Genomic DNA, 22,134 nt, shown 5'->3' on the forward strand with positions numbered 1-22,134 from the left:
TCCCCAAACGCAATAAACTGAGCCCAAATCTGTCTATTTATCCTCCTGTTCCTTCATACTCCTAGTGAGATTTTCCATTTGTTGGAATTCTATTAATCTCGTCATTCACTGGGCTCTAGTTGGAGATATATTGGATTTCCATAGAGCTGGAATACATAATTTTGCTGTTGTAAGTAAGTGTCTCAATAGTGAATCCTTCTACTTTTCTATCAAAATGGGGATTTCCAGCAACAAAATAGCCGCAGGATTATCTCCCAGGGACACATCTATTACATCTTCCACCGTTTCTAAGACCATTTTCCAGAAGTCTCATTCCCGGGCAATCCCAGAAAATGTGTCATAGTACCAACAGTGCCTTGACAGCTCCAACAAAGGTTGGATACCTGTGGGTATATTCGGTTCAATACTTCTGGAGTTCTGTACCACCTACTCAATATCTTATAACTCCTTCTTGATATTTGGTTGCTGTAGATGCCTTATGGGTAAACCTGAATATAGCTTATTTTTTTGTCCTTTGGAGAAAGTGATCCAACTCCCTCTGCCATACTTGTATAAAGCCCAGATTCTGCAGGGCTTTCATTTCCGTCACCATGGCATATAGCAACTATATTGCATGTCTCACCGACTCTCCCTTTAGACATGGCTCTTCAAATTTAGAGGGTATAGCAACTTCTCTTGCTTGCTTAGAGAGTGATCTAAGAAATGCTTTTAACTGCATTCTCCTAAATGGATCCAAAATTTCACAGAACTCCCGATCAATCTCCTCACCCGTCATTACCCGATTATCCACTGTGAAGTGTATAAGTATACTTTTACCCTGTTTAAATTGCTGAAACTTCTATCTTTTAATCCGGGTTCAAACATTGGGTTACCCACAATTGGAATAATCGGGCTCAGGAGAGTCGACCTTTTAACTAGTGTTTTTATCCGATCCAATAGTCGCACCCAGCGTCGGATGTTTCTTCACTGCCTGCGGTACGGCCATATTAGTGAGCCAGATTAGCCCTTATAAACGGTAGGATTGAGATTGCTTGTTCCATGTGTACCCATGGATTGTCTCTTTGAGATGTACACCATTCCAACACTCTTGTTAAATGTATTGCTTCATAATAACCCTCCGGGTCTGGGAATCCCACTCTTTTCTTTTGGTAAAACCAAAATATCTCTACGGATTCTAGCAGATTTTACCACCCATATAAACTTTTCAAATCTTGCTCTCAGATATCCCAGAGGGATTTTAATAGGTAAAGTCTGCAATAGATAAAGCAATCTTGGCATTACATTCATTTTTATGATGTTGATTCTACCAAAACCATGTGAACACTTTCTTATCCCACTTCTGTAGATCTAATTTAATCTGTCGTGCCAGAGGGATAAAATTAAAGTTCCAATATCCTATTTAGTTGTCTTGGTATTTTTGTGCCCAGATATCCTATGTGGGAGTCTGTCCATTTAAAAACGCAAAGAAGGTGTGTAGCTGCTGTTGCAAAGCTATATTAATCTCCAGACCCATTGCTTCTGACTTATTATAATTCACTTTAAAATTGGACAGTCTCCCATACTTGCCCATCTCAGATAGTAATGGCGGGAGAGATAGTGCAGGTAGGGTTACAAAAAACATAAGGTCATCTGCAAATGCTGCTAGTTTATGCTCCTTTCCGTTTAACTTAATACCCTTAATGTCTGGGTTAGCCCTTATAGTCCTTAAAAATGGTTCCAGTGTCAGGCTAAAAGGTAATCGGTGATAATGGACATCCCTGTCGTGTTCCATTACAAATAGAGAAAGACTGATAATACCCCATTTATCCCGACTCTGGCTTTGGGAGAGTATAAACTCATGACCCAATTCTGCATCCCCCTTCTCAACCCTATATGTTGCATAGTAGCTCTCAGGAATGACCAGTCTACCCTGTCAAATGCTTTTTCTGCATCTGTAGATATTAAGACTAGGGGTTTACGGTAATGTTGGGAATATATAGCACTTATAACCCTTTGCATGTTTTTTCCTGCCTTCCCTCTCAGGGGTAAACCCTACCTGATCCGCCTGTATTAAAGTGGTTATATACGGTAGTAGTCTAGTTGAAAGTATTTGTGAAAATCTTTAAGTCCACATTTAACAATGAAATTGGAGGATAACTAGAACATTGGGCTGGGTCTTTCCCCTCCTTAGGTATGACTGCTGTGTGAGCCATCAAAGTTTCTACCGATAGCTCTTGACCTTCTCGTATTGAATTGAAAGCCTCCACAAACCTTGGTGCCAATGTTTCTGCAAAAGTTTTGTAGTATAACAAAGTATACCCATCTGGTCCGGGGGCTTTACCTGGCTTTAATGTTTTGAGGGCATCCAAAAATTCCTTAACAGTGATTGGGCCATCAAGGTCTTCTGCTTCTTTATCTGTCAATCTAGGCATTTCCGAGTCTGCTATATATTTCCTAATCTCCTCTTCATTACATACCCTGGGATATTGATCTTGGGCCCCCAACTGATATAGGCCCACATAGTAGTCTTGGAAAGCCTCCGCAATCTGTGATGAATTCACCAAAACATCCCCCCTGCATTTTAATACGTTCGATATAATTGTGTCTTCGTCACTTTTAATGCGTTAGCCAATATCCTGCTCGGTTTATTTCCATATTCATGAAAAGCTTGTCTACACCAGGTCATTGATGCTTTAGCTTTTTCTGTTAACACGGCATTCAATTCCTCTCGTAGAAGAGTTAGTTCTTCCTCATACTGGCAGGCCTGTGATTTCTTATGCAACATCTCTAGCCTCCTAATCTCCTTAAAGTGGAGGTTTACCCCCAAAAAATCAATTTTTAACATTACAATCAGTCGAGTTGTCCCAACGACAATCGGCTGTTTTTTTCGTACATACCTTATTTTCACCGCCGCTTCCGGGTATGTCTTCTGCGGGACTGGGCGTTCCCATCTGATTGACAGGCTTCCGACCGTCGCATACTACGCATCACGAGTTGCCGAAAGAAGCCGAACGTCAGTGCGCAGGCACCGTATAGAGCCGCACCGACGTTCGGCTTCTTTCGGCAACTCGTGAAGTGTAGTATGAGACGGTCGGAAGCCTGTCAGATAGGAATGCCCAGTCCCGGAGGAGACATACCCGGAAGCGGCGGTGAAAATAAGGTATGTACGGGGGGGGGGGGGGGGGGGGGGGGGGGGAACACAGCCGATTGTCATTAGGACAACTCGGCTGAATGTAATGTTAAAAATTGATTTTTGGGTGAACCCCCGCTTTAAGCAAAGATTCTAATTTGGCCCCCTGTTGACATTTTCTACGTGTTCCTATTGATATCAGTATTCCTCTGATATATCTATCTTTATATAATTTATGCGCTTTCCATATACATGTTGGGGATACTTCCCCTGATTTATTTGTTGAGAAAAACATCTCCAATTCCTGTGCTATTCGTAGCTCACACACTGGCTCTTTTAACAGTGTTTCATTGATCCTCCACTGCCACTCTCGAGTTGTAGGTTCACCCCATTCGACAATACAGTTAGACGGTGTGTGATCCGATATCGTAAATTATCCTATGGATGTCTCCACTATGCACTGACACAGATACAAAAACATAATCTATCCTGGAGTAGGTTTTATATTTAGCCGAATAAAAAGTGTAATCTCCGTCGTACACATGGAAAGTTCTCCAGCTATCTTACTTGTAGCTCCTGAAGCAGTCTCTTTGCCTTTTGCAGTTGACACACGGCAGATGGGAGGTTCCCTTTGAGACGTCTAGCGTTGGATCCAATGCCATATTTAATTCTGTCCCTATCAACAAGAACCCCTCCTTATTTTGATGTATTATATCTGTATACGTCTCCAAGGATGCTACTTGACCCTCATTAGGCAGATCTATATTCACTAGGGTAACTTTTTGATCGTATATTAGACCCTTTACAATCAACCGCCCATCCTCATCAGTAACTGTCTATTTCTTTCCATAGTATCTGACTTGATATCATGAGCGCCACCCCCTTTGCATGCGATGTCGGTAATGGACTATGATACACAGTAGGATATCTATAAGCTCACAACTTTGGATTTTTTTTTTAAATGCGTCTCTTGGAGAAATATATGCGATTTAATTCTCCCCAATTCCATATGCAACTTGCTGCATTTTTCTGGTGTATTTAGGCCCCTCACATTATAAGATGTCAAGGTAATTTTAGTCATCCTGCCTCCAAAAGCTACCCCTTACTCAGGATAGAGAAAGCCAAACACAATTTCTTCTAAATATCAGATTTCTGTCCCCTACAGCCTGCCCGTATACAAGGAGAAAAAAGTACGTTCTTCCAAACAATTTATACAGATCTACTCCAGAGCGAGAGGGGGTGGAGGAGCAGAGGGAGGTGAAGGAGAAAAAAAAAAAGTACCAATTCTTTCCGAGGTCCGGTGCTCTCCTGTGACCCCAGAGAGAAAGCTTATTCCGACGTGTATGGGGTTTCCACCTATATGTGGAATTGCCCGTTACACGTACGGAGTATGAAAAAATAGAAATAACGTCTCAGACTTCCCTCCCTAAGGAGGAGAGGCGTTTCAATTAGGGGAAGTGGTTATACGCAAATGGAGAGTAGAGGCCTCTCACTCAGTGCACCCATTCTCCCTTTATAGCCATCCCCTCTTTTTCCCCTTTTTGTTTTCCTGTTTTTTTTTTCTTGAAGTTTCCCCAACCATTTTCCTAGAAGATTTTACCCTTATACATCTTATTACCATTATATATCTTAGTTACATTTAATTCCTTTAGAACCCCATACCTCCCCCTCATATCCCTACTCTATTATCAATAAAGTTAACTTATTTCCCCTTTTCTCCTAAAGGAAAGATAGTATTAACCCTTTAACACATTACACATTATATTCCCTAGTCTGGGTACGGTTGCTCACAGTGGGGGCTTTATGCACACGGTTTATTTCAATCTGGGTCTCTGGAGGATTTTATTAAATCAAAATGTCCTGCACAGTATTTCTTAATTCTAGACCTTCAATTTGCCCTGGTATCCCTTTGATGCGGATATTATTTCTCCTGCTCCTATTTTCGTTTTCTTCTGATTGCAAATGTAACTTGGTTAACTGTTGAGTCTGCATTTGTACCTTATCTTCCAATGACTTAACGCAGATCCGATACATTTTGCAAATTTTCAACTTTACTCAGTCTGTCGTCCACTCGTCCTACCTGGGTTTGGACCTCCTTAATCTCCCCTCTTAGTGTACCCGTGATATTAACCATAAGCTCTTGTAGGTCTTTCCTAGTTGGTAGTGCCTGTATAAGTTGAAACAGCTTTCTGATATCTTCTCCTTCCTGACCCGGATGCAAATCATGTGTATTCATCAGGCATACCTGTATGTCAGGGTCCACCGTCTTAGGGGTCTTTGAGGAGGTCCGCTGGATATCTTCTGTGCTTTAAGCCATGTTGCTGTAAATGTCACTGGTGTCCGGGTTTCCCTCGCCTACCAAGCCAACCTGCTGTCCACACTTGAGGAGATCGCCTGTGCCACTGCAGATACTTCAGGCAATGCTTCACAGATCAAGGCACCACTCTGTCCTCCCTCACTAAGCCGCCGGGTCCTTTCTTCCAGTCATGTAGCAGGTAGGATATGTGTGCCATGTTTTAGACGATGCTCCTGGGCTTGTGCCTCTTCCCCTGCCTTTGCATGGACAGGGCTAGCAGCGACGAGCTCCTGGCGGGTGCGTGTGTTACCGCTACACTCACAGCTGAAGCCTGCTCACTCCATTACGATACATCCACTCCCCCTCGAGTGCAGTCACTAGGGATTTTTGGAAGGGGCTGAATGAGCAGAGTCCCCTTCTTTTGCTTCTTTGATAAAAGACCACTTTCTTCGCCTGTTGATTCCACAATTAACTTTGTTCTGGAAACAGCGAAAATACTTTTTTGTAACTTCTCTTTTAAGGGAACCATTTACTCTTCTCAGAGGAACGAGCTAGGACCTCCACCGAGGAACCGAAGAGCTTGCCTTCAAAGGGAATGCCGCAGAGCTTGTTCTTGGAGATAAGGTCCCCCTCGTAAGACTTAAGCCAGATCGCTCGCCTGGCTGAATTAATGAGAGCAGAAGACCTAGCTGCAGCTTTCACAGAGGATGCATCAGCCAAGAAGGCTACCGATTTTGCAATGAGTGGGAGGGACTCCCTAATCTCCACTTTGGGGGTGTCGGATGAAAGGAGATCATCCAGACTCTGAACCCATACATCCAAATGCCTAGCCCCTTTGGTGGTGGATGTCTCACTCACGGCTATGCGTCACCGCCCGTCACCATCGCTTCTCTGCCTTTTGGCCAAGATCAGGTGTAGTATCTTTTCTTATCAATTGTCAGAGGAGCGCTGAAGCACCTCCTAAGGGGGAGGGTGGATGCAATCCAATGACGTCATTGCACCTGGAAGGATGGTTTCATCAGGGACTACACCGAGCTGCCCGACAGATACTGGGGGCCAGCCTATGGTTGCGTCTGAGCCATCTGGAAGGGTGCTCCTGGTGAGGATGGGTGGCTGCACTTGGTCTGGTCTTCACCGAATTCTAGTCCGGCCTTCTGGCTGGTGTAAGTGCTATCCCTGTCGGCGAACCGGTAGGAAGAGCTGGTGCTGCCCTGTGATGGGTCGGGGTAGGACCATGCAAATCCGCCAGGTTGACGGAGGGTCTGGAAGGAGGCTGCTAAATGGAGCGGCAGTTCTCCCCAAGAAAACCTTGAAGGGCTCTCTAGCTGGCAGCGTGGAGGGCTGCACTGGCCGGTCGGGGGGTTGGATTTGGAACAAAAAGCCTATGGCGCATGTGCCCCTGGAGTGGCAGCCCAGGGGTATCTGAGAATCACTGTTAGTGAGGGTCACTTTGATTTAAAGATACCATGGTCACAGCACCAGCAACACGTTTTTTTTTTTAGCACCTGCCTCCTCCTGGGCCGGGCCTTTTGGCTAGGATCGGAGGAATTTTTTTATTCCTGGCCGGAGGGCCTGGTCATTTTACACCACAATGACCACTCATTTCACTCTCCTCTCCACTATCCCTTTCCCCCCAGTTTATTTTATTCATTGCCTATGTTTTGTCACGTTTTTGTCTTTGTTTGTGCACGTTATTTGTTCACTGTGTGACTATTAGGGTGCCGGTCCTTGGGCCAGCCCTGAATGTCTTGGGAGTGGGTGGACATGGCCTTCTGGCTTAGTTCACCTGCTCTCATGGGGTCTCCCTTTGGGGGAGCCCCACCTAGTACTGGGAGGGCTCTGTTTCGGCAGTCCCTCGAAGGAAGTTGGGTCTGTGTCGGCTTTGGTTGCTCGGACCACAGTACACTCAGTCCCCGTCTGGAGCCCAACGCCCCGGAGATCAGGGTTTGGGTCCTTATTCACAGGAGGACCAGTTGACGTTGCACCCGTCTGAATGTCTGTGTGTGCATATTTTTTCTGCACCGGGTGGAGTTTTTTGGGTTTGTTCACACGCCATAGGTTTTTCAAAATAAGGTAAAAAATTCCTAACCACACAGGTGGACGCTACAGCTGGACACAGGGACAAAGCTGAAGCATCCCAGGCCTTACGAAGCAAAGAGTCTGCCTTTCTACCATTTGCTCTTTAAGGACCCCTGAGTCTTCAAAGGACAGGTCTGACTTTTTAGAAACCTGTGACATTGGGGCAGCTAGCTTAGGACATTTAAAGAAAGTCTCTTCTTTTTTAGATTGAAAAAGGAAATATTTTGTCCCTTTAAGACTGGAACACCCTCCTTTCGGGTTCTTTCCATTCTGAAAGAATCATATCTTTAAGTGACTGGTGAACCAGGAAAGTCCTTGACTTCCGCACCTGAAGACCCCTATACATTCTATCCTGCACAGATTGGATTTGCGGAGGCATAAATTGATTTTAAAAGTTCATCACTATCCTCTGCTGGAAAAAAAAAACTTGGGGTTAACCGCCTCCCCCACTGATACGGAATCCCCATCAGAGGAGCTTGTGTTCTCCCCTTCTTCCATATCTGAGATATAGTGTGAATCACTGATCTCGGACCGAAGGCACATATGTCACAGTGACCACAAGGTGAAGTGCCCCCCCTTGAGATGGTTTTTGTGGAGGAAATTATATTGTGGCGACTATGTACCAAACTGTCTTTAAGTGAGGGTACCCTACGGTACGTGATCTCCGGATAGTTTTTTACATATTTATAGTGGGATCTGCACACAATAGAGGCCAAAATTGTTTAAGAATGTCTCTCATCTCATTATGTTGGTTCGAATATCGAGTGATGATACGAACTGCATCAGTTTTTTTACGATTTTTAGTAGAAAAAAAAAAAAAAAAGAGAGCTCCTTTTTTGGGGTTTAACTCTATTATAAGCTTGTTTTAAACATTTATGACTATAACCTCTAAATTTTTAATCTGTGGTATAGATCTCTTGAATTTTTTTGAAAATCATCATCATGGCTGCAGTTTCGTCTTGGACCTAGATATTGGCTATAAGGGATACTCTTCAATAGGGGCTCTGGATGGGCACTACTAGCGTGTAAGACAGTGTTACCTGCAGTAGGCTTTCTGTATAATGATGAATAGATTTGTCCCTGTTCGTCGATGGACACAGTTAGATCCAAGAAATGGATCTGTGTTCTGCTGTGTTCCATCGTAAATTTTAGATTGAATACATTTTTAGAAATGAGCTTGATAAACTCCTGCAGCTGTGATTCACTGCCAGTCCAGCATAGAAGTACATCGCCGATCTTGTCCAAATATGGGGCAAGATAGTCTCTTGAGAAAAGGCTCCGCTCCCCCCCCCCCAGGTACAGGTTGCCATACGATGGGGCACACTTGGTCCCCATCGCAACCCCCTGTACCTGGAGGTAGTGGGAGGAACAGAATAGAAAAACGTTGTGTTCAAGAATGTATCTCAGGAGATCCATAATGAAGGTATTATATTTAAGGGCCTCTTTCAATCAGAAAACTAGATTACCTCTAAACCTTTTTGTGCAGTATTGAGTTATATAAACTTTCAATGTCTAACGCTACCAATATGGTATTATCAGGAAGGGTAATACCTTCCAAGGTTTTTAATAGGTCAATAGTATCCTTCACATAGGAACTTAAAGATGTAACACGAGGAGATAAATAGCCATCTATTAGGCCTCATGCACACGAGAAGCAAATGCAAACTCATCTAAACACAAGTTTTCAAACGCAAAAACCGGCGTTTAAAACGCCAGTTTTTGCCGCGAATTTCGCAGCGTTTTACCGCGTTTTCATTTATAAGCATTTGGTTAAGAAACATCATAAGACCCTCCCTAAGCTCAAAAAACATTATTTAACCATTTCAGCTATTTTGTGAGACGAGAGCAGCAGTGTATGTGTATTTAGCGTGTCACTTGCCACGTCACCTGGCCACATCACCTGCCACAAGTTGTGGATTGTCCACTGGCCACGTCACCTGCCACATCAACTGGCCACGTCACCTGCCAAGTTGTGAATTGTCCACTTGCCACATCACCTGGCCACGCCACCTGCCACAAGTTGTGGATTGTCCACTGGCCACGTCACCTGGCCACGTCACCTGGCCACGTCACCTGGCCACGTCACCTGGCCACGTCACCTGGCACAAGTTGTGGATTGTCCACGCCACGTCAACTGGCCACGCCACCTGCCACAAATTGTGGATTGTCCACTGGCCACGTCACCTGGCTATGTCACCTGCCACGTCACCTGGCCACGTCACCTGCCACAAGTTGTGGATTGTCCACTGGCCACGCCACCTGCCATGTCACCTGGCCACAAGTTGTGGATTGTCCACTTGCCATGTCACCTGGCCACGTCACCTGCCACGTCACCTGGCCACATCACCTGCCACAAGTTGTGGATTGGCCACTGGCCACATCACCTGCCACATCAACTGGCCACGTCACCTGCCAAGTTGTGAATTGTCCACTTGCCACGTCACCTGGCCACGCCACCTGCCACAAGCTGTGGATTGTCCACTGGCCACGTCACCTGGCTATGTCACCTGCCATGTCACCTGGCCATGTCACCTGGCCACGTCACCTGCCACAAGTTGTGGATTGTCCACTGGCCACGTCACCTGCCACATCAACTGGCCACGTCACCTGCCAAGTTGTGAATTGTCCACTTGCCACATCACCTGGCCACGCCACCTGCCACAAGTTGTGGATTGTCCACTGGCCACGCCACCTGCCACAAATTGTGGATTGTCCACTGGCCACGTCACCTGGCTATGTCACCTGCCACGTCACCTGGCCACGTCACCTGCCACAAGTTGTGGATTGTCCACTGGCCACGCCACCTGCCATGTCACCTGGCCACGTCACCTGCCACAAGTTGTGGATTGTCCACTTGCCATGTCACCTGGCCACGTCACCTGCCACGTCACCTGGCCACGTCACCTGCCACAAGTTGTGGATTGGCCACTGGCCACATCACCTGCCACATCAACTGGCTACGTCACCTGCCAAGTTGTGAATTGTCCACTTGCCACGTCACCTGGCCACGCCACCTGCCACAAGCTGTGGATTGTCCACTGGCCACGTCACCTGGCTATGTCACCTGCCACGTCACCTGCCACAAGTTGTGGATTGTCCACTGGCCACGTCACCTGCCACGTCAACTGGCCACGTCACCTGCCACAAGTTGTGGATTGTCCACTGGCCACGTCACCTGGCCACGTCACCTGCCACGTCACCTGGCCACGTCACCTGGCCACAAGTTGTGGATTGTCCACTGGCCACGTCACCTGGCCACGTCACCTGCCATGTCACCTGGCCACATCACCTGCCACGTCACCTGGCCACGTCACCTGCCACAAGTTGTGGATTGTCCACTGGCCACGTCACCTGCCACATCAACTGGCCACGTCACCTGCCACAAGTTGTGGATTGTCCACTTGCCACGTCACCTGCCACAAGTGGATTATGCACTTGCCAAATCACCTGGCCACATCACCTGCCACAAGTTGTGGATTGTCCACTGGCTACGTCACCTAGCCACGCCACCTGCCACGTCAACTGGCCACGTCACCTGCCACAAGTTGTGGATTGGCCACGTCACCTGGCCACATCACCTGGCCACCCCACCTGCCACAAGTTGTGGATTGTCCACTGGCCACGTCACCTGGCCACGTCACCTGCCGCAAGTTGTGGATTGTCCACTGGCCACGTCACCTGGCCACGTCACCTGCCGCAAGTTGTGGATTGTCCACTGGCCACGTCACCTGGCCACGTCACCTGCCGCAAGTTGTGGATTGTCCACTGGCCACGTCACCTGGCCACGTCACCTGGCCACGTCACCTGGCCACGTCACCTGGCCACGTCACCTGGCCACGTCACCTGGCCACAAGTTGTGGATTGTCCACTGGCCACGTGACCTGACCACGTCACCTACCACAAGTTGTGGGTTGTCCACTTGCCACGTCACCTGCCACTTCACCTGGCCACGTCACCTGCCACAAGTTGTGGATTGTCCACTGGCCACGTCACCTGCCACAAGTTGTGGATTGTCCACAATGCAATACAAGCAATTACATTTTTTATGTTTTTTTTATGTTTTTTCATCATTTGCTATCATTTTTGAGATTTCTAATGTAAAAAAATAGGTCACCTTTAAAAAACGCCTATAGACGAAATCGCGGCAAAACGCCTTCTGAACCCAAAATTTTGGGTTTGGAAAAACGGCCCTAAACCCAACTGCTTTGAAACGCCAAAAAACGTGATTGTGTGCATGGACACATAGGATAACATTAAATGTGTTCAGGGGCAGTTGAAAAAAATGCCCAAATGCCTCTGAACTCGAGTTTAGCAGCGTCTCGTGTGCATGGGGCCTTAGAGAGCTTGCATTTTCAGTCAAGCTGGCACATCCTGAAATAATAGGTCGACCTGGTGGATCTATTAAAGATGTGGGTTTTGGGTAGGGCATAGAAAGTGGGTATTCTTGGATCTTTAGTATTCAGAAATTTCCATGTATCCTTGTCTACGGTACCTTGAAAAAGGGCCCTTGAAATGATACCTCGAAATTTTGTATAGAAATGCTTGAGCATGGTTTTTGAAATGGATCTATACCAGGGGTCCTCAAACTATGGCCGTCCAGTTGTTCAGGAACTACAATTCCCATCATGCCTAGTAATTTTTGTGAATGGCAGAGTTTTACAATGCCTCATGGGACTTGTAGTTCCGCAACAGCTGGAGGGCCGTAGTTTGAAGATCCCTGGTCTATACCAATCAGAGTTCTGCAGGATTTTAGTGCACATAGATTCGTACTGGTCCACATTCATAACGCGGTTGCCCCCTTTATCTGCTGGCTTAATTATTATATGTGGGTTTGTCTGTAACAAGTTAATTGCTTCAATTTGAGTTGGAGTTGAATTAGAAGCCATGGGGGATCGGAATTTGCGCTTTTCGATATTTTGGGATACTTGCTGCACAAACGCCCAGATGTTGGGATTACTGTTCAAAAAAGGAAAATTCCTTGATTTCGGTTTAAAGGACTGTATGGGGGGGGGGGGGGGGGTCACGCCCGCGATCGACAAGGCCGGTGGGGCATCCAAAACGGCCTTGTCATCGGAAGCGTGGCCCTCCTCCCAAAGCTCCTGTAGATCCATCAAGGCCTGCTGTTCCACAGCCCCATCATTAGGGTCAGCTTGGCATCTGTTATCCGAGTCAAAAGGCTTGTCAAATAAAACTTTATACATAAGTCTCCGGGCAAATAGATGAATATCTTTGATGAAACTGAACTTGTCCAGGTTAGAGTCCGGGCAGAAGGTGAGCCCCAGTTGCAATACCTGGAGCTCATCCTCCGTTAGGATAACTGACAAATTAATAATTGACAGTTCCGAACCAATATCCGTTTGGACCAACAAATGATAATGGTAAGCAGGACAAATAGAGGGCAATTCTCTAATGGGGACACAGAAAATAAACTGACAGGGGTTCCAATCCCACTCCACTGTATCCAAAGCTAAAAAGGTTTTGCCTTTATTCAAACTTTAATATCTATGGGTATTTATAGTAACACAGATCCACTGTTAGCATCAATATAGCAAAAACAAACCAAAAGGTTTAACTTTAGTACACCCATTTATCCTGTAGATTTATTCTGCAGATTTTAAAATGTGGGGTCGCAACTGGTTATATCTAATATGCAAATAATTTCAGCGTAGCAATATCATGGACTACTCCATTAACATTTCCATAATTCAATAACACATATCAATTACCAGCGTTAATCTCTCAACTATTCAAAATGAAACGATGAGCACTTGTCTATTTAAATACCTCTTGTTGTCCCAGTCTGCACAGGCCGAGTTCCTGACTGCCTGTTGTACATGTTTTCACTGAGGGACTCCGGAAGCTGTCCTTTCCTATCAACACTTGGTGGTGAACTGGTGCTTTCAGACTGGTTTCTGATTCTAGCAACTCCTTGCTTATCACCACCTGAAATTACATATTACAAGAAATATAAAAAAAACACTCCGAAATAATGCAATGTTCATAGTAGAAAACAGAGCCCCAAGACAAAAGTTGCTACACAATGGGGGGGTTTGGGGCAATCAAGAAATCATACAGCAAGATATATGCGAGCTATAAAATGTGGAAAAATTGAATAATGCAAGCAATACCATTCCTTAAGATTAAAAAGAATATTTAGAAAGTAAGCTGAAGTTAGCAATTTTAACATTGAGGCATATCATAAAGGGGGAGTTGCTCTGTTGCTGGATACTCCAGTTTGACACTGGAGTTTAGCTTTAACACATTACACGGCAAGTCATTCACCAGGCAAACCTTCACTCTTCAGCAGAAATAAAAGAAAAGGACATGGCCAGGCTGTGATAGCAGAGAAACACCAACATTGAGCTCTGACACCTAGCACAGGCCCAGCCTCAGCACTGAAGCTGCTGCGACCGCTGCTGGCAACAGCCTTCCCACCCCTCAAGCCCTGCCACATTAGTCTGGCTCTATGCAGCAGTATCATTGCAGAACAAATCACAACTTAGGGCAGCAGGAGACCAGAGAAGGGGGGGGGGGAAGCACCAGATACACAGCACATGTTGGCAGCCAATGGAGAAGAGATAGAAGTCCACACATCAAGGAGTATGAAGGCAAGCCACAGCAGCCATTTCCCTTTGCCCACGCCCCAACAGTTTGGACATGCTTAAGAAATGCAGAACTACCAAAATGAAATTTGACCAAAGTGACCAATATCTAGAGCTTGTGTAAAGGGTAAAGAATCCGCGCTGCCCCCCAACAATTGAAAAATTATATTAATATATAAAAGTGAATTAAACTCTCAAATGAGGAAAAATGGTGAAGGGTTAAGTTTTCACTAGAAAACGTAGGTGCTGCCAATTAGCCTGAATAAAGCTCATACGTGTTTGAAAAAGAAAAGATCAATAGCGCAACCTAAAAATGTGATATACATATAATTGAGAACTAGGAAGGTGTATCACATAAAAATGATTCTGAAACAAAGAAATACTGTGACACTCACAAAATGAGTGAAAAGTTAATTGATCATTACAACCAAAAAGTTGAATATGTCACGAAGTCTATTATGACTGAATATATTGTGAATTGTTTCAGTCCATACGGTAAAAAAACAAATATACAGTGCAGGGGATCCAATATAGCAAGAAGTCGCAAAGATTGAGGTGATCAACTTTATACAATCATATGTTTTCACAGTCATAATGGACTTGGTGACATATTGATTATCATTCAACTTTTTGGTTATAATGATCAATTAACTTTTCACTCATTTTGTGAGTGTCGCCGTATTACTTTGTTTCAGAATCATTTGTATGCGATACACCTTTCTGGTTCTCAACTATTTGTAGATCACACATTTTTAGGTTGCGCTACTGATCTTTTCTTTTCCAAATCTACCGAGCTTGCTAGAACCAGCTCGAGGGAGTCGATTCCACATTTTCACAGCCCTTACTGTGAAGAAACCTTTCTGTATTTGTGAGATTAAATCTTTTCCGCTAGGCGTAAAGAGTGCCCCCTTGAGGGGGCGTGGTCTGGACATGGCTGAGTGGGGCTGTGAACCTGAATAAAAAAATAAAATAAAACACCAGGACGAGAGCAGCTACAAAAAGGGACACCCGCAGGCAAAAAAAAAAAAAAAAAAAAAAAAAAAAAAGAGTCAGCGGTCACATCTCTGGAGGGTCGGGTGCTCGCTTTGGAGCAATCCCACGATCAACACCGAGACACGGCAGTGGCACTCCGGTTCCACCAGGACGACATTGAAGACCGGAGCCGCCGTAATGACCTGCGGCTCCGTGGCATCCCGGAGGATACAGGGATAGGAGATATGGAGGAGACGGTGAGGGACATTTTCCGCATGATTCTGGAGGACCTGGGAGGCGGATGTGCTGCTAGACAGAACGCACAGGGCCCTAGATCTGCAGATCCGAGCAGGCCGCGAGACGTGGTCTGCCGTCTCCACAGAAGGAAGCCATCCTGCGCCGCACATGGGACTATGGAGAAGAGGCAAAGGGCTCCCAGATCAAGATCCTATCGGACCTCTCCAGGGAAACTTTGAAACAAAGGGACCTCCTACGACCCCTCCTAGACCTTGCTAAACATAAAGGCTTCACTTACAGATGGGGTTACCCCCTCGCAGGAAGAAGGGCCTTCACCTTACAGACCGCCGCCAACCTTCCTGAGTTGTTCCAATTTATGGAAGCGGACCAGATACCAGTACCCGTTTGGATGCAGCTGCTCCCGCGAGTGACAGGCAGATCAGGAATTTCTACATTCCGCGGCCCGGTACTCCCTCGCCAGCAGAGAGGCAGACGTCGTCAGAGAGCGGTGTGGGAGATGCACGCAAGTAGGCCCTGGGCCGTTAATCCCTGGCAGCACCCAAACCCCCCCCCCACTGACGCTGCCGATTTCCTCCCCTATTGTGCTGTTGTCTGTGCCCCCCGAGGTCCTCTCCCTTGTTTTAGTGGGTGACCGGCTGATGGGGACTGATGTGACCATATCCACCCTCACCGGGGTGCAGGGCCGTCGGTCCCGCACTACCTGGCGGTGCGGGATGTTCAGGGCCCTCCACGGGTTCGGCCTTCAATTACCAGTCTGGATCCCCAACCTCCCCTTCCCGATTTGTTCTGGTGACATGCTTGGCCAGTCCATCACCTTTACCCTCAGCTTCTTTAGCAAGGCAGTGGTAGTCTTGGAGGTGTTTGGGGTCATTATGCTGGAATACTGCCCTGCAGCCCAGTCTCTGAAGGGATGGGACCATGCTCTGCTTCAGTATGTTACAGTACATGTTGGCATTCATGGTTCCCTCAATGAACAGTAGCTCCCCAGTGCCAGCAGCACTCATGCAGCCCCAGACCATGACACTCCAACCACTATGCTTGACTGTAGGCAAGACACTTGTCTTTGTACTCCTCACCTGGTTGCCATCACACACGCTTGACACCATCTGACTTAAATAAGTTCATCTTTGTCTCATCAGACCAAAGGATATGGTTCCAGTAACCCATGTCCTTAGTCTGCATCAAACAGTTTACAGGCTCTCTTGTGCATCATTTTTAGAAGAGGCTTCCTTCTGGGACAACAGCCATACAGACTAAATTTGATGCAGTGTGCACTGTATGGTCTTCGCACTGACAGGCTGACCACCCCTTCAATTTCTCGAGCAATGCCGGCAGCACTCATACGTCCATTTCCCAAAGGCAACCGCTGGATATGACGCTGAGCACATGCACTCCACTTCTTTGGTTGACCATGGCAAGGTATGTTCTTGGAGGAACCTGTCCTGTTAAACCGCTGTATGGTCTTGGCCACGGTGCTGCAGCTCAGTTTCAAAGTCTTGGCATTCTTATGACCATCTTTATGTACAGAAACAAAACAATTCTTTTAGAATCCTCAGGAGTTATTTGCCACAAGGTGCATGTTGAACTTCAAGAGCAAATTTAACACACCTGCTCCCCATTTACACAAGACCTTGTAACACTACCAAGTCACATGACACCAGGGAGGGAAAAATGGCTAATTGGACCCAATTTGGACATTTTCATCTAAGGGTGTACTCACTTTTGTTGCCAGCGGTTAAGACATTAATGGCTGTGTTCAATTATTTTGATGGAACAGCAAATTTACACTGTTATACAAGCTGTACACTCACTATACATAGTAGGAAAGTGTCATACAAATTATTTTTTCTACAAAGAATGTGTGGGTGTACCCTTGTGAGATACTGTAGTTGCCCAATTAAACACTGCATTGATGTTGGCTTGTTTTAGAGACCCTGTATGGACACTGCATAGCTTGGTGTTATCTGCAAAGACTGAAATGGTACTTTTAAATTCCAGACCCCATATCATTTATAAATATAATAAGTAAAAAAAAAGGACCCAACACTGAACCAGTTGGTCTCTTTACTTGACTGGAAATCCTGGAATGATCCACCAGAGCAGAAGTCCTTTTCAAAAGAGTGCACCGAACACTTACCTACTGTACCATTCAAGGAGCTACGAGACTTTGTATGTTTCCTCGGCTGTTACAATAAATAAGTGATACTTCAGAAAGCCATACCTCAAATTGACTTTGACAGTGTTGATAACCATCTGTGTTGTGGCAAGAGAATCCCTTACCACAGGGTGGCTTTAAAACCTACTAAATCAGTGGTTCTCAACCTGTGGGTCAAATGATGATTTGCCAGGGGTCACCAAATCCTGGGCTGTTCCTGAAGCCCACACCACTTTTACCGTCTTCCGCCAGCACTGTTACTCATCCCTTCCCCCCCCCCCCCCCACCAAGGAAAAAAAGAGAATACATGAAAAGGGAGAGGAAAAGCGGGGGAGGAACAAAGAAAAAGAAAGATTAAGAGAAAGAAGAAAGAGGGCTAGAGATGGAAAAAAAAAAATAGAATAGAGAGATAAAACAAGAGAGTGGTACATCCTTAAATGTACCATTAGGGTTTTATTCATTTTAATACTGTACGAGTGGAAGGGACTCAGGGAGCGCTAAATGTTTGTGGGTTAGAGGGCGCAAATTACTTGTCTTGCCTTGGGTGCCGACAACCCAAGCTATGAAAATAATTTTACTGTTAGGGGTCCCCACAACTTGGGAAATTTTATCAAGAGGTCACAGCACTAGAAAGAAAAAACTGGGTTTGGGACTTTATATGAAGCACACTGCTAAATTCAATGGATAAACTGATGTATACATATTTATTGAGTTACAAAGGGGTATAGCAGACACATGATAAAAGTCAATAGATAAAAAAAGTTATGAGTCTCAACACGCAAGGTCTGGACAGTGCAAAATAATACCTAATATTTACAGTAAAGCATACATGGTAATGTATCGCAATGATGGGTTACACTGAATGTCGACAGACAATACATTGTTGCAAAGTTTTCATCTCATGGTAATGTCATAATCATAGATTTAATGTCTGGAAACCGATTCTGTAATGGTAGCGAAGTCAACAAAACAATAATAGCTGAACCATTGAAATATAAAGGTACACATGATAGACCTATATTGTGACATCTCATTGTGAAGAAGCTCTACGCGTTTCGTGGCTTGTACCACTCATCAGGAGCAGGAATAAAGTATAGGGATGTCCAATAGAAAAAATAGCCAAAATTATATATTGGTAATAAATAACATAATGGTAGCATCTAATATGTATTATGCATAAAAGAAAGAGGGGGAGCAGGAAGATCCCAAACACCCTTACCTATTTGTAGCATGGTAAAATAATAAGAGATTGGGTAGGTTGGTATAAATGGTAAAAGACGCACTATTGACTTTTATCATGTGTCTGCTATACCCCTTTGTAACTCAATAAATATTTATACATCAGTTTATCCATTGAATTTAGCAGTGTGCTTCATATAAAGTCCCAAACCCAGTTTTTTCTCTCAATCTATCGGGGATGGAGGTCCATACTAGGTATGGCCTCATATAAAGTCCCAACCCAGCTTTAGTATAGCATTTCGCTTTCATAATATCGGGGATGGAAGCACACTGCTCAATTGCCATATATACGCCTTATTACCACTGTGACCCATTTAATAGCCCATGTTTTCTCTTATTCTACAGTGAACAGATCTGCCAGCATAGGCTGGGCTTGCCTTCATAATTCCCGGGAACTGTGACCCGTTCCGAAACCTCCCCCTCTCCTCCTCGGAGGGGCGGGACGGGCAGTCATTGCGGGTCGACACCACGCTTGTATGGCCAGCGTACGTCGTCAGATGACGCCACGACGCTCCCATTCTTATTTATCTGCGTCCCAGTCAAGGGAGGTTTTGGCGCCAAATGCCGAGCGTGTGACGCCGCCCCTTTCTCCCCGTGACGCTGTGTGGTGTTGACGGCCGTCATTGGTCCACAGCTACCTTATAACACCCCTCTGTACTGTCCTCACACTTTAGATTATCGCCTATGACACCTACACGCTATGTTTGCTTCCTGCTGGATTATGTCAATTAGGCACCCCAGCAGGTACTTACCTTATTTATATTACCTATTCCTACACTTATACACTATACCCTGGTGTTTGCTACACCACATGTTCACGGTTTTTGTTTTTGGTTCTTCACTTTCTGTACTTCCTCTCTCTCCACTTTACTGCTGTTCATCCCATCAGCTGTCACTTATTATTTTATTTACATTCTTATTTCCACAGATAATCTTGGGAATTTGATCTAACTTTATAATTACGATCTCTACACATAGCTCAGCTGATGCTTGGTTACCTTACTACCCCTATTACTGTCTCTTGGTTCTGCTGCCGTGTCCCTGGTGTCAGCCGCCTCAGTTCCCGGGGAGGATATCGCCCATAGCCGTCTTTTACCATTTATACCAACCTACCCAATCTATTATTTTACCATGCTACAAAATAGGTAAGAGTGTTTGGGATCTTCCTGCTCCCCCTCTTTCTTTTATGCATAATACATATTAGATGCTACCATTAGGTTATTTATTACCAATATATAATTTTGGCTATTTTTTCTATTATAGACATCCCTATACTTTATTCCTGCTCCTGATGAGTGGTACAAGCCACGAAACGTGTAGAGCTTCTTCACAATGAGATGTCACAGTATAGGTCTATCATGTGTACCTTTATATTATTTCAATGGTTCAGCTATTATTGTTATTTTGTTGACTTCGCTACCATTACAGAATCGGTTTCCAGACATTAAATCTATGATTATGACATTATTACCATGAGATGAAAACTTTGCAACAATGCATTGTCTGTCAACATTCAGTGTAACCTATCATTGCGATACATTACCATGTATGTATTACTGTAAATATTAGGTATTATTTTGCACTGTCCAGACCTTACGTGTTGAGACTCATAACTATTTTATCTATTGACTTTTATCATGTGTCTGCTATACCGCTTTGTAACTCAATAAATATTTATACATCAGTTTATCCATTGAATTTAGCAGTGTGCTTCATATAAAGTCCCAAACCCAGTTTTTTCTCTCAATATATCGGGGATGGAGGTCCATACTAGGTATGGCCTCATATAAAGTCCCAACCCAGCTTTAGTATAGCATTTCGCTTTCACAGCACTAGAAAGGTTGAGAGCGACTGTACTAGATCAACTATGCAAACAGGGGGATACTGCATTGGAAGATTGCAGTATCCTGAGGAAACTAAAGACGTACATTTTAAAATGGGTACTAGTGAAGTTCTGTTTTTGTGTTGTCTTGCCTTGAAAGGATGTGCCCACAGGCATGGTTGCAGATTTTTAGTATCAAGGCCGATTAATTACCATCAATGTCCATGTATTTATTAACCAACAACTTGTCCCTATTCGCTAAAGGGACAGACAACTTCCTTTTCTGGGTCACAATTAACAAATCTGGGATGCATTACAAACGTGGGAGTTTGGCCAGTCAGACTGTTCAAATCTTGGCTAGTTCGCCAGGAACCAGCCAAGATTCAAACCATGTGCAGGCAGGCTAAATGTACCAAGTTGATGCTTGAACATGCTCTTTGCGCACCTTCAGATGTATACTATGTGTATGGACGCTTGTAAAGTCTAAACCAAAAAAAAAAAATTCAAATTAGACTTACCGGTAACTTGTTTTCCAGAAGTCTTTCAGGACAGCACCTTGAGAGATAGTGACTCCACCCACAACCACAGGAAACACCTTCTTCCTCCAGATCTTTAAAGGGAGGTACCTCCCTAGCATACCTCAGTTGTCTCAGAGAAACCTCCGGCTGGAACACAAACATATACGTTAGTCACAGCATATAAGAACACTAGGGTGGGTCGTCGCTGCCCTAAAAGACTTCTGGAAAACAAGTTACAGGTAAGTATAACTTGAATTTTCCCAAGCCGTCTTTCAGGACAGCACCTTGAGAGGATAACAGGGACTTACCACCTTAGGGCAGGACAACAGCCTGTAGGACCTGTCTGCTCAAGGGTGGCACCAGCTCGCTCTGCCCATGTGGTCGCAAGAGCTCTAGTTGAATGAGCACAGATTCCTACTGGTGGCACAATGTCTGCATCAGAGTAGGCCTCCGGAATAGATAACTTTAACCATCTGGCCAAGGTAACTTTTGAAGCTTGGCAACCTTTGTCGCCTCCAAAAAGAACAAATAATGAATCTGTGCGTCTGAAGTTTTGTTATTTCCAAGTAGCATAACAAAGCCTTTCTTACATCCAACATATGAAAAAAAGTTTCTCTCCCCTGAGGGATTCGCACAGAAGGTAGGAAGCACAATATCCTGGGAGCGATTCCCTGTTGACGCTACCTTAGGCAAACATTTTGGATCTGTTCTCAGAACAATTCTATCTGAAAAGAAAAAAATAAGGTTCCCTTATTGACAGGGCATGCAATTCACCGATTCTGCGCACTGACGTGATAGCGACCAGGAACAACGTTTTTAAAGATCTAAGAGATGCATCTTTTAAAGGTTCAAATGGCCTTCCTGCCAGGGATTGTAGAACTACCGAGAGATTCCATTTCGGAAAAACTTTCATCTGAACCGGTCTAGACCTAGTAAGGGTTTTGATGAACCTAGCCACTAGCGGTTCTGAGGCCACGGATCTTTCCAGAAACACTGACAAGGCAGACACTTGTACTTTCAAAGTACTGATTGCCAGACCCTTATCTGCGTCCCTAAAATCTATTGACGCCATATAACAGTCTGG

General features: G+C 45.0%; 1 protein-coding gene and 1 pseudogene across 8 annotated transcripts in view; one reads left to right on the plus strand and one right to left on the minus strand.

The window, feature by feature from the left end:
- Nucleotides 1-22,134, minus strand: part of DIS3L2 (DIS3 like 3'-5' exoribonuclease 2) — a 727,039-nt gene that overhangs the window by 639,418 nt on the left and 65,487 nt on the right. For all 8 annotated transcript variants that reach the window (XM_040349688.1, XM_040349693.1, XM_040349695.1 and 5 more), the window contains one exon: nucleotides 13,269-13,427. In XM_040349688.1, coding sequence (XP_040205622.1) covers nucleotides 13,269-13,427 — 159 coding nt within the window. The remainder of the gene's footprint in view (nucleotides 1-13,268; nucleotides 13,428-22,134) is intronic.
- Nucleotides 6,288-6,393, plus strand: LOC120938751 (annotated as a pseudogene).

The sequence above is a fragment of the Rana temporaria genome, chromosome 4, assembly GCF_905171775.1.
Source record: "Rana temporaria chromosome 4, aRanTem1.1, whole genome shotgun sequence".
NCBI lineage: Eukaryota > Metazoa > Chordata > Amphibia > Anura > Ranidae > Rana > Rana temporaria.